At 33.0% G+C, this 12341-nt stretch overlaps 1 protein-coding gene and 1 long non-coding RNA gene across 28 annotated transcripts in view; both read right to left on the bottom strand.

Annotated features, from left to right (window-relative positions):
* Positions 1-12341, bottom strand: part of trdn (triadin) — a 99596-nt gene that overhangs the window by 28241 nt on the left and 59014 nt on the right. For 25 of the 27 annotated variants that reach the window (XM_073933578.1, XM_068215682.2, XM_068215692.2 and 22 more), the window contains 2 exons: positions 5215-5277; positions 2957-3052 (listed from right to left, as the gene is read on the bottom strand). In XM_073933578.1, the coding sequence (XP_073789679.1) occupies positions 2957-3052; positions 5215-5277 (159 nt within the window). The remainder of the gene's footprint in view (positions 1-2956; positions 3053-5214; positions 5278-12341) is intronic. The other 2 variants (XM_073933572.1, XM_073933586.1) reach the window with 1 other exon arrangement.
* Positions 7131-11962, bottom strand: LOC141379413 (uncharacterized). Its single transcript, XR_012396016.1, has 3 exons — positions 9407-11962; positions 9090-9207; positions 7131-8630 (listed from the first exon to the last, which is right to left on the bottom strand). It is a non-coding gene; the product is annotated as an uncharacterized lncRNA (long non-coding RNA).

Here is a 12341-nt window from a genome sequence, read left to right as displayed (position 1 = left end):
CATTTGCATAAAGTGGCCAGTGACAATGTGCACTCAAAAATTACTTTTGCTGCTTGTTCAAACTACATATTTGAAATGAGTTGAAACAACACAATTCTTATTTTTTTTGTGGGGACAACTTAATTTCTTATGTTCAGTCCACTAAAATCATAAAAACAATTAAATAACTTAATTCGTCTTGGGACAGTATTGGAATGAATTGTGTGGAACCCAGCTCTTTTTTGATTTGTAAATGGTATTTAGTTGCATGAGTTTACATAAGGCATCAAGAGGCACACTGTTAAACCAGATAAGTTAACTAAAACTGTTTGAGTAAACTAATTGTGGCAAACCATTTAAGTTTTGAAACAAAATGGTTCGAGTGCTGTAATCTTACACATAAATTATTTGTGTTAATGTTGTCAAACATTTAGAATATTAGTAACTTTTTGGCCTCTTTTAATGATCTAGGCTCAAAGTCTAAAGCCATGGAGCAAAAGCATTAAGGGCATATCCAAATCCACTTTTGCTATTTTAAGGATGGAAAAATATGGTTTGCGCCCCAGCGCATGGTCTAACAGGGTTGTGTTTATTTTCTTAATGGGGTAAGGGTGTGTCTTGACCATAACATCCTTTAAACCAATCAGAGTCTCATCTCCCATTCCCTTTAAGAGTCAGTTGCGTCGTGCCATGGCATATTTGCTATTTACATAGCGGACTTTGTAAGTGGAAAAACTGAAAGCTTTACTAGCGAGAAAACAGTTAAACAAACCATCTATGTGAGGATAAAGAAGGAGCCTCCTCCATTCAGCCTCTTTTCTTTCTTTTTTACTCTTTACTCCTTTACTTTCAAGGATAAGGAAACAGTGTTGTACGCACTCCATTGAAGACATGCATTAGCCTACATATTTAATTTCATTTGTTAAGCACAAAGATTTGTTAACAAATTCGTTTCTAATTTCCAGCAAATGAATAAATAAACAATAATAATGAAGTGTGGTCAAAAAAACTGAGTTATATCCTAATACACGTCCTATACTTATGCCCTGGTGATGCAGACATCTCCAAAACCCGACAGGTGTACAAATCTGAACTTGATTTTAATAAAACAAATATAAATATGCATATACTGTAATACATAATACTACTACTAATAATAACATTATACAAATTGTCATGAATAAACTGGAAAAAGCCCCCTGCCATGAAGAAGGCATTTTAGGTAGTGTTTTTTTAGTATTTTTGTAGAAAATAATAATTTTGTAACATTTTAATCCTTTAATGTTTTTTCATATGTAAAGATATTTGTGTATTGCTCTACATCCTCTGTGTATTAAGCAACGTGTAAGTACTTTATACGTGCATAGGCACATGACCAATGCGCACTCTGCGCTGGACTTAAGACTACGTTTCACTCGGTCAGTGGCGCGGTCTATTTCAGTTCCTCAAATAGCAACCCGCCAACAGTTTGCTTTAACACACCTCCTTTCAGACCAGCACACCCATAAGTCCACAAAATGGACCAAATGCATTTGGTATTTAAATAAGCTGGAGCAAAATGTGTAAATGATTGTTGAGCTGGTCTGAAAATAACAAATTGTGCCAAACACATCTTGTGCCTTATTGCGCCAGGTGTATGATAAGGCCCTTTAAGTCCCTTTAAGTTCAGTTATCAAATTGAAATGAATTTAGTTAATAGAACAAGCAACTATATAGCTAACTATATATATGTTCAAACAACTATATAGCTACTCAAATGACTTGCTATTGCTTCTAGCATTAGATTTAAGTTCATTAGTCCATTTATTCATTTTCTTTTCAGCTTAGTCTCTTTATTAATCAGGGGTCGCCACAGTGGAATGAACCGCCAACTTATTCAGTATATGTTTTACGCACCGGATTCCCTTCCAGCTGCAACCCATCACTGGGAAACCCATACAAACTCATTCGCACGCATACATACACTGTGGACAATTTGTCTTACCCAATTCACCATATGTCTTGTGGGGGAAACCGGAGCATCCGGCAGATGCCAACTGACCCGACCGAGGCTCGAACAACCGACCTTCTTGCTGTGCGGTGACAGCACTACCTACTGCGCCACTGTGTCGCCCCTTGATTTAAGTTTACTAGATTAAGTAAAAAAATGTTATTCATTCATTCATTCATTCATAACTTATTAGGTTTGACTTCTCTTTAATATAATCAGTTCAAGAGTTACCAAAACTCTTTTTCATTAAGTCAAAGGAACTTTTATGTACATTTTTCATTTAATGATTTTCACAGTTGGATTTTACTGTGCAGTTAAAGTATCTATAAGGTTAGCAACTCACATTTGATTTTCTCTAGATGCTGATACAGAAACTAACCATATGGTTCATATTCCATGCATGTTTTATATACACTGCGAATAAAAATCCAGTCTTTCACACAATTCATTCATGTTGTCCAAACATAAATAGGTTAAGTTGCCTTAATTTTGTTTACAAATTTGAGTGGATTGAACATAAAAGAATTTAGTTGTCCCAAAAAATCGTAAGAATTGTGATTTCTCAACTCATTTTAAATAAGCACTTTGATTAAGCAACAAAAAAATAAATAAATTGAGTGTACAGTATGAACAGTTCACCATCTTTTCATGCGCACACTTGCCTACCTTCTATTTTATTTAGGTTTTAGATGCACATCATTCACCAGTCAATTATAACATTTTTAGCATGCCATTTATTGCATGAACACAGTGCAAAATACCTCTTGGTTAGTTATTCTTGCATGGAGAAAACAGTATTTATTACAACAGAAACCACAAAGATACTGGCATCACTCTGACTACAGTACATCTATGAATTATCATAGCCAGTGTGATTTGCTGTAGAATGACTGTGTTATTCAGAAAAATCGAAAATGCGGCCAGGCTCTTAAATTTTATTTTAAAACATCATGCATGATATTGACCTTGCAAGTCAATATCAAATACCTTTTTCGTCTTTTGGTTTACTGTCTTGGGCTTTCTGAGGCTCTTTATGTATTTGTGAATGCATGCAAGGACAGGTAGAGGGCTCTTTTTGCTTGTCTAGATACAAACAAATGCAAAACAGTGAATGTTGTCATTGACTACAGTGATTCATTTCCTTTTATTTTTGCTAGAACAGTCAATACCAAAAACAAATCTGCCCTCAATTGATTACATATGAGCATTATTTTGATGTAAATGAAAAAAAAGACAGTCTAATGAGGGATGTATTAGATTAGCCTCGTTTAAATCAACACAGGATGATAAAGATCACATTGGCAGCTAAACACAGTGATAAATGTCTCCTACAGCTTAATATATTGATGTCATTATCTTTAAAACCCATAATGTGCTTATGCCATCGGAGGCCAATGCCAGGTTTTACGTCCATAAATCAAAATGTTATTACTAAAATTAATTTTTAAAGAGGTGGTGGTAAATCACAGGGATACAAATATGACACCTTCATTATAAGTTCGGATTGCATAAATTTGTCAGAATTAATTTTTGATTAAATGCCAACCCCATCGGTAAAGAGATTGGATTAATACAACACGAAGGAAGCCGGCTGAAAAAAGTTGACAAGCTCACCAAACAAAATGGAGATTAACAATCATCTGAAGATATTGGCCGAGACGAAGGGAAATGTGTTTTAGCGGCTGCATGCAAGAATTTCAAGAAGTCTCTTTGAATAATAATTGTATTGAAATTCAGAAAGTCGGTTTTGATTGTGTTGCTTACATGCTCGCGGGGAATTACGGGGAGGTGTCATTCAAAATGCCTTTAACCTAAAATGCTAATGCCATTTCTGATATCAGTCAACCCTGCAGCCGAGTACATGATCGGTGTTATTAAAACAGCACGCCATTCTTTCTTCCTTTGTTTTTCTCACTGACCTTTGATGCAGAAGTTTATTAGCTAATAAAATGCATTTACTCTTTGCTGATTAAGATCAGCAGGGCAAGGTAAGATAGGGGTAATAACCTGCTATGACTTTGATTTGCCATTGGAACTTCATTGCTTTTGTTTACATTTATTCCATAGTCATCTTTTTTTTTTTTTTTTTTTTTTTGCATTTAAACAACATTTAGAGTTTAGTGTAACTAGGCACTGTTTATGCTGATATAGCCTAGTTTTATATGCATTTAACAGCACTGTCATTATTTTCAGTGCAAACAAACAGGAAATTAAAAATTTTCAGGAGCAAATGAACTCATTTTTCAATGGAACAACAAAACGAAGGAGAAATTAATTTTTAAATTCATTAAAAATAACATGAAAAAACCCATTTATCTACAAGGGTGGCACGATACTGGAATTCGGTACCAATCGATACTGAAATTTTAAAAACGTCCATTTGCTAACATTTGACGCTGGATCACAGGAGCGTTTTAAAGCTGCGATTCATCAGCAGATCGCTTGTATGGTAGTTAATAGACAAACCAGCTGATCGACGTGACTTTAGAATGCTCCAGTGTCCCTGTATCTGTGGTTACACTTTATATAACAACGTTGAATTGGTGAACGGATGATGTAATGAGTTTTTTTTTTTTTTTAACAAAACAAAAATAGGATACAAAATTTTTTTCACTCTTAGCTAATATGAACAAATAATGAACAATACTTGTACATAATTTAATAAAATAAAATAAACAGCAGTTTGCTACTATGCGGATGAGAACAGTCAGAAATGTACAGTAGCTGTAAATACCCTGCTACTTGTAAATAAAGATGAAATAACGAAACAACATTATAATTCCTCAATTAATTATTTAAAAAGCTTTTCAACAAGTGTCATTATCATTGTTAACTTAAGTGCAATGAGGATTCATTGTGTAAAGTAAAATTAAATAAATAAAAGACAACTAAAGTACAAACATATTTTCACAAATAAATAAATAAATGATATAAATAAATAAATAATATAAAGCAGTGTTCTAGCCTAATTAAAGAGAGATTTACAGTGTTTGTTATTTTACAGTGATTGGACTAAGACAGTCAAAAAATAAGCTTTTTCATTTACGTTTTCATACATAACTAATATTAACTAATACATCCTCATTGTCAAACTGTTGTCTGTATGTATAAATAAATGTAAAAAGAAAACAAATTAAAGTTGTTACTTTTTATTTAGAGAAAGCTAAAAAAAATCCATGTTTCAAACTAAAAAGAAAAGAAAAGAAAATTTGTAAAACAGTAAAATTCACTAATTGTTTACTGACCTTCTTTTTCCGCCTCTGCCACAGGTTTCTCAGCTGCTGCTTCTTTCACCTCCTCGGCTGTGGCTGTTTTAAGAAAGATAACAAACAAAACAAAAGGTGAGTCTTAAAGCCCAGAAAGAAAATAGAGAGACAAAAGACATAGACATGTACAAGCTTACACACACACACACACACACACACACACACACACAGACACATCGACTGAACGCAAACTTTGATGTTCAGATCTTGTTTTTTTTTGTAGTTTGTTTGTGCTTTCGGTGGAGACTGTTCACAACCCCATGGGTCAAAATGGATCTCTTCAAGTCCCACATTTTCGCACTCTCTCTCCCTTACCAGCAGGCTTCTTTCTCTCAGCAGGGATTTATTTTGTTGTGTGAAACATATCTAATGATGTTCTTGATAGAGGAATGACAGAGTATCTGCTGCTTGCCTGCAGGCAGGGCAGAGATTCGTGTTTTTCTGGCCTGCGCTTTGCAATAAATGGAATGGGTTGATGTTATTGCTGTAATTTTCTGCAGAGCACAACATTTTAAAGAACTAAAGTACCAAGTAGTAAAGTCAAAACAAGCCAAATCTATTTGAGTTAACCTTGTCAATACAAATAAAAGATCAGTTAAACAAAACCTTGTGATATTTTTAATGTGAAATAGGTGGGATTATAAAAACGCTGTAAATAAACCTAATATTTATGTGCGAATGGGTGAAAACAACAATACATTTTACACCCAAATCATATTGCCATTATTAAGTTAAAGTGTCATAATGAACTGTACACATTTTTGCAATAAGATGAATTCTAGTTTGGTGAGGGAAACATAGATTGCTAAGTTGCTAGCATGTTTTAGCAAACCGTTAGCATAGTTATTTAAATATTTAAGTAACTTACAGTTATGTTTTAAACCTGACACTAGCATTTTTAGCACGTTTTAAGCATTAACAAGTGGTTAACATGTCCTAAGCATTATAGCATGTTAAAAAAAAAAAAACTTTGATAACAATAATGTTTACCATGTTGCTAGCATGTTTCTATATTGTACTGGCTTTTCTAATACACTGCTAACCCATTTCTAAATGTTTTATAGCATTTTTTTAACATCTAGATATTTTTGTTATGAGATGAAAGCTAATTTGATGAGGCAAACATTGATGTTGACATGAAAAAGTTTTAGAATGTTGAAGTTTGAAATAGTTACAGATATGCTTTAAGTATGTTTTAGCAAATAAGTAGCATAGGTATTAACTTAATGTTTTACCATGATGTTAGCATTTTAACATGGTTTAAGCATTAACAAGTAATGTGTCCAAGGCTATTTTTCACGAGTTAGTTGATTTTAGAAAATGTTTGACTTGTTTTATGTGTAAGAAGATGCTAGCATTTTTTAGCCTTAATTTGGTAGTTTACATGTTGTAGCACAATTATAGCATGTTACAATAAAATCATATTGCCATTATTATTATTTAAGCATCATGATGAACTGTACCCTTTTTTGCAATAAGATAAATGCTAGTTTGGTGAGGGAGACATAGAGTGCTAAGTTGCTAGCATGTTTTAGTAAATTGTTAGCATGGTTATTTAAATATTTAAGTAACTTACAGTTATGTTTTAACATGATGCTAGCATTTTTAGCACATTTTAAGCATTAACAAGTAGTTAACATGTCCTAGGCGTTATAGCATGTTTAAAAAAAATGTTGATAACAATAATGTTTACCATATTGCTAGCATGTTTTAATATTGTACTGACATTTCTAGCACACTGCTAACAAATTGCTAAATATTTTAGCATTTTTTAACATCTACATATTTTTGTCATAGTGAAAGCTAATTTGATGAGGCAAACATTGATGTTGACTTGACAAATCTGTTTTAGAATGTAGAAGATGAATTGCTAAGCTGTTAGCATGTTTTTTTTTAATTGGTAGCATAAATGTAAACAAAGTCATTTTAACATGATGCTATAGCATGTCCTAGGCTATTTTTTCACTAGCCAGTTGATTTAAGCACATTTTTTAATTACTATTTTTTATGTGTAACAATTTGTTAGCATTTATTTGCTTTTATTTAGTTGTTTACATGTTTAGCACATTTATAGCATGTTTGAAAAAACTTTGATAACAATAATGTTTACCATATTGCTAGCATGTTTCAATATACTGGCATTTTCCACTAGCCAGAGGACTTTAAAACAGTTTTGACTTTTTTTATATGTGTAACAAGTTGCTAGCATTTATTAGCCTTGATTTACTTGTTTGACAGTAAGATGCTAATCTTTTTACCACACTGCTATCATGTTTTAATATGTTCCTGATTTTCTAGCAACTTGCTAAATGTTTTATAGCTTTTTTTAAAATCTACATATTTTTTGTTTTAAGATGAAAGCTAATTGGATGAGGCACACATTGATGTTGACATGACAATTCTAGTTTTAGAATGTTGAAGTTTAAAATAGTTACAGATGCTAAGCTGTTAGCATGTTTTTAGCAAACTGGTTGCATAGTTGTTAACTTTGTTTTAACATCGCATGTTGCACAGTTAAGAATTGCTGAGCCAATCATTTTTTAAGAACATGTCTGATTTTCTTTCTTCTGTAACAAGTTGCTAGCATATATATTTACCATATAGTTGCTTCCATGTTTTAGCACATTTATAGCATGGATAAAGAAAGAAAATGCTTGCAAGATACTAACGTTTTTAGCATATTGCTTGCATTTTTATTATGTTACTAGCATTTTTAGCACATTGCTAGCACTGCTTAATGTTATAGCATTTTAACTTTAACATATCTATCTGATAGGAGTTCTATCACCTTGAGCAAGCAGAGCAATAACTCTGTCATTGAAGACAAATCATACATTAGAGCTGCTGTACTATAACACAAAGTGAGCAAATGGAGAGGGTACGCTATGTTTAAACTGAAGTCAAGGCAGAATCACAAAGGAATGACTTTGGTTCATAAAAGCAGTGGTCAGCTTGAGATCTGCTTGAGCCATTTTAAATTCAGTGCGTATAAATTGCCACAAACTTGACATACATTTTTAATATGTTCTATTGCACAAACAGCAGAAGACTGAATACAAATCAATCTGCTGCTGCAAAGTCACTCTAGGTGAAGTGACAGACCTAACTAGAAAAGTAAACTTAGTCAAGGTTAACGTCAAATCATTGTATAAATGTTTAAATCAAAAAACTTTTGGTCACATTTTGTTTTAATTTGCAATTCACGCTATTAACAAATAATTAATAATTAATAAATAAATAATGACAGAAAAAGTATTATCATATAAGAAATGTTGTATTCATTCTGTTTTCTTCGGCTTAGTCCCTTTATTAATCAGGGGTTGCCACAGCGGAATGAATCGCCCTTCCAGCCGCAACCCAGCACTGGGAAACACCGATACAATCCCGCGTACACACTGTTACGCCCCGTGTGGCTCAGAGGATGAAAAAGGGCTTAACATAATTATGACAACCCAATATTTTAAGAATTCCTCTGAGATGTTAACTGCTATGAATCAACACAGACAACGACGTGGCAAAAAAAAACTGGTTCGCTTTATTACAATAAAGATAAAGAAGTGAATATTTAAATCACCCAAAGTATATTTACAAATATGTACAATAAATGCAAAAAGTAAACAAAAATACCTGATGGAGGGAAGGAGAATAAGCGGTGCCAAATCAAAGAAAATAACAAATTAAACCCCCGCTAACTAATCCCTCCCCCACCTCTAAATAACTAAAGAGAAATATGTAAATAAGAAAAAAAACATCTTCAGCGTCACACACCCCTTACTCAACTGCACTGACTGGAACAAACATACACATGGTAGCACCCGCCTCTAACCTAGTGGAATAACAAAAAAATCTGCTACGTGTGTGCACAAAGGCCAATTTAGCTTATTAATTTCACCTATAGCGCAGGTCTTTGGACTGTGGGGGAAACCAGAGCACCTGAAGGAAACCCACGCAAACATGGGGAGAACAGGCAAACTCCACACAGAAATGCCAACTGGCCCAGCCGGGGCACGAACCAGTGACCTTCTTGCTATAAGGTGACAGTGATAACCACTAAGCCACCTTGCCGCCCAAAAAATATTTAATTAACTTGTTTTTTATCCCTACAATGCATATAAACTATATTGATGTTAAAATGACATCAAATTGACATTTTTGATGTGTTTTTTGACGCCAATGTTAGATGCGAATTAGATGTTGTTTTGATATTAAGGAAGTCAGTTGACAACAAATCGATTTACATTTTGTTGTTTATTTTTGTTTTCAATGTCGTTTTTGCCTGCTAGACTGTGTAGTACATACTAATCGACGCTAATCAATTGTATATCAAAATCTTGACGTCTAATTGACCTCCACACATTGATATCCGTTTGACCACCAAAAATAACAACTCAAAAAATATTATAATATATGAAACGTTTTATTATCTGAAAACTTAATTAACAAATTTTACAAAATAACAAAATAACAAAATTACAAATGAACACTGGATTTTGTATCCTTACAATGCACGTAAATTAGCTTAATGTTAAAATGACATCAAATTGACATTTTTTTATGTGTGTTTTCTCACACTAATGTCAGATGTCAATTTGATGTTGTTTTCACATCAAGGTAGTTAGATAACAGCAAATCCATTTACATTTTGATTGTGTACTTTTGTGTTGTTTTAAATTTCGTTTTTGCCTGCTAGGCTGTATAGAACATACTAATCAATTTTATATCAAAATATAGACGTCCATTTGACATCTACACATTGATGTGTTTTGATCACCAATACAACAACACAAAGTATTATTTGAAAAGTTTTATTTATCTGCAAGATTTAATCACAACTTATCACTGGATTTTGTTTCCCTACAATGCATGTACTATATTGATTTTAAAATTACATAACATTGACATTTTTATGTCTTTTTAACACCAATGTTAGATGTCAATTTGATGTTATTTTGGCATCAAGGTAGTTGACAACAAATCCGTTTACATTTCTTGTAGTTTTGTGTAGTTTTTAATGTAGTTTTTGCATGTTAGGTTGTGTAGAACATACTGTTCTGATTAATTTTATATCAAAATATAGATGTCCATTTGACATCCACACATTGATGTCCTTTTGACCACCAAAACAACTACCCAAAAAGTGTTGTAATATATGAAACATTTTATTAATCTGCAGACTTCAATTACTAAAACTGGATTTTGTTTCCCTAAAATGTATGTAAACTATATTGTTGTTAAAATTGCATCAAATTGACATTTTTAATGTGTTTTTGACACCAATTTTAGATGTCAATTTGATGTTGTTTTGATATCAAATTGATTGACATTTTTATAGTGTATTTTTATGTTGTTTTAAATGCCATTTTTGTCTACTAGGCTGTGTAGAGCCTCATGATAAATTTTATATCAAAATATAGATGTCCATATGACATCCACACATTGATGTCCTTTTGACCACCAAAATAACGACACAAAAATTATTATGATATATGAAAGTTTTATTAATCTGCACACTTCAATCACTAACACTGAATTTTGTTTCCCTATAATGCATGTAAACTATATTGCTGTTAAAATTACATTAAATTGACATTTTTTATATGTTTTTGACACCAATTTTAGATGTCAATTTGATGTTGTTTTGATATCAAATCGCTTAACATTTTTATTGTGTATTTTTATGTTGTTTTAAATGCAGTTTGTGTTTGCTAGGCTTTGTAGAACAGTGTTTCTCAACCACATTCCTGGAAAACCACCAACACTGTATGTGTGGATATCTCTCTTGTCACACCATTACAGGTTTTCAGTCTCTGCTAATGAGCTTATGATCTGAATCAGTTGTATTTGGTTAAGGAGACATGGAAAATATGCAGAACTGGTAGTCCTTTAGTAACATGTTTGAGAAACACTAGTGTAGAACATGCTTATCAATGCTAATCGATTTTACATCAGAATCTTGACATCCATTTGACCTCCACACATTGATGTCCTTTTGACCACCAAAATGACAACACAAAGTATTATAATATACGACACGTTTTATTAATCTGAATGCTTCCATTACAAACTAACACTGGATTTGTATCCCTACAATGCATGTAAACTATCTTGATGTTGATACAGGTTGGTTGAGCATACTTTTTGACCTTTTCTCCTTCACCGAATGCATTTGAAACTTTCTGTGTACATCTAGTGCTGTGTCACCATGTAAGCCTCAGTCTGGCCATATTTTACTGTTATGTACACCTCATTCTTCTCTTCCCAGACTGAAGAAGCAGCCTTTCTCTGAACTCATCTCAGCTCTGAGTCTGCTGTGATACTGCTGTGTCATACACTGTCTCTGCACAGGATTAGGTTTCCATCTCGCAATACACACATCGCTTTATCCCCAATCTCCTCTCCAGATTTTAATCTGATACCCAGCAGGATCTTTTGCCCTCAGGAGGAATTCAGAAAAAATTCTAGTTCAACACCATATCAATAAATCAAATAGCAGGAATAATTGGAAAGGGAGGGGATACATCTCACTGGAGGAAATCTTATTACAGAGATTCTTGTGCTTTTATTTAATGTTCATTATTACATTGCAGAGGTTACACCTTTTTCTGCTTTCTGTGCATTATTTATTATTTTCGGAGTGTTCAGCGAGATACTGTACATTTATAGAGGCTGATACTGGTATCTCTCTTTTTTCCCCTCCCCCATTTTATTTTTTCAATGCTTTCATAGTAAACAATCTATAACCTATAATAGGCTATTAAAATAATAATTTTGAATAAATGAAAACTAATAAATAATTATGTATTTTGTATTTTAATGTATGGGGAATTTAGTTAAAAAGTATTTCAGGTCATTTGTGCTCTCTAGGCCTGTATACTGTATTAAATAAAAAGTTTATTAAAATAAATTAACTTTAATTCTGAATGGGTTTTTAAATGCACTCACCGTCCACTTTATTAGGTACACCTTACTAGTACTGGGTTGGATAGAATCACGCTGTTGCTGCAGATTTGTCGACTGCTCATCCATGATGCGAATCTCACGTGCCACCATATGCCAAAGGTGCTCTATTGGGTTGACTTCTGGTGACTGTGGAGGCCATTTAAATA

Source organism: Danio rerio, chromosome 20 (genome assembly GCF_049306965.1).
Source record: "Danio rerio strain Tuebingen ecotype United States chromosome 20, GRCz12tu, whole genome shotgun sequence".
Taxonomy (NCBI): domain Eukaryota; kingdom Metazoa; phylum Chordata; class Actinopteri; order Cypriniformes; family Danionidae; genus Danio; species Danio rerio.
Note: the sequence above shows the minus strand (reverse complement) of the source record. Positions and strands in the feature narration are given on the sequence as shown.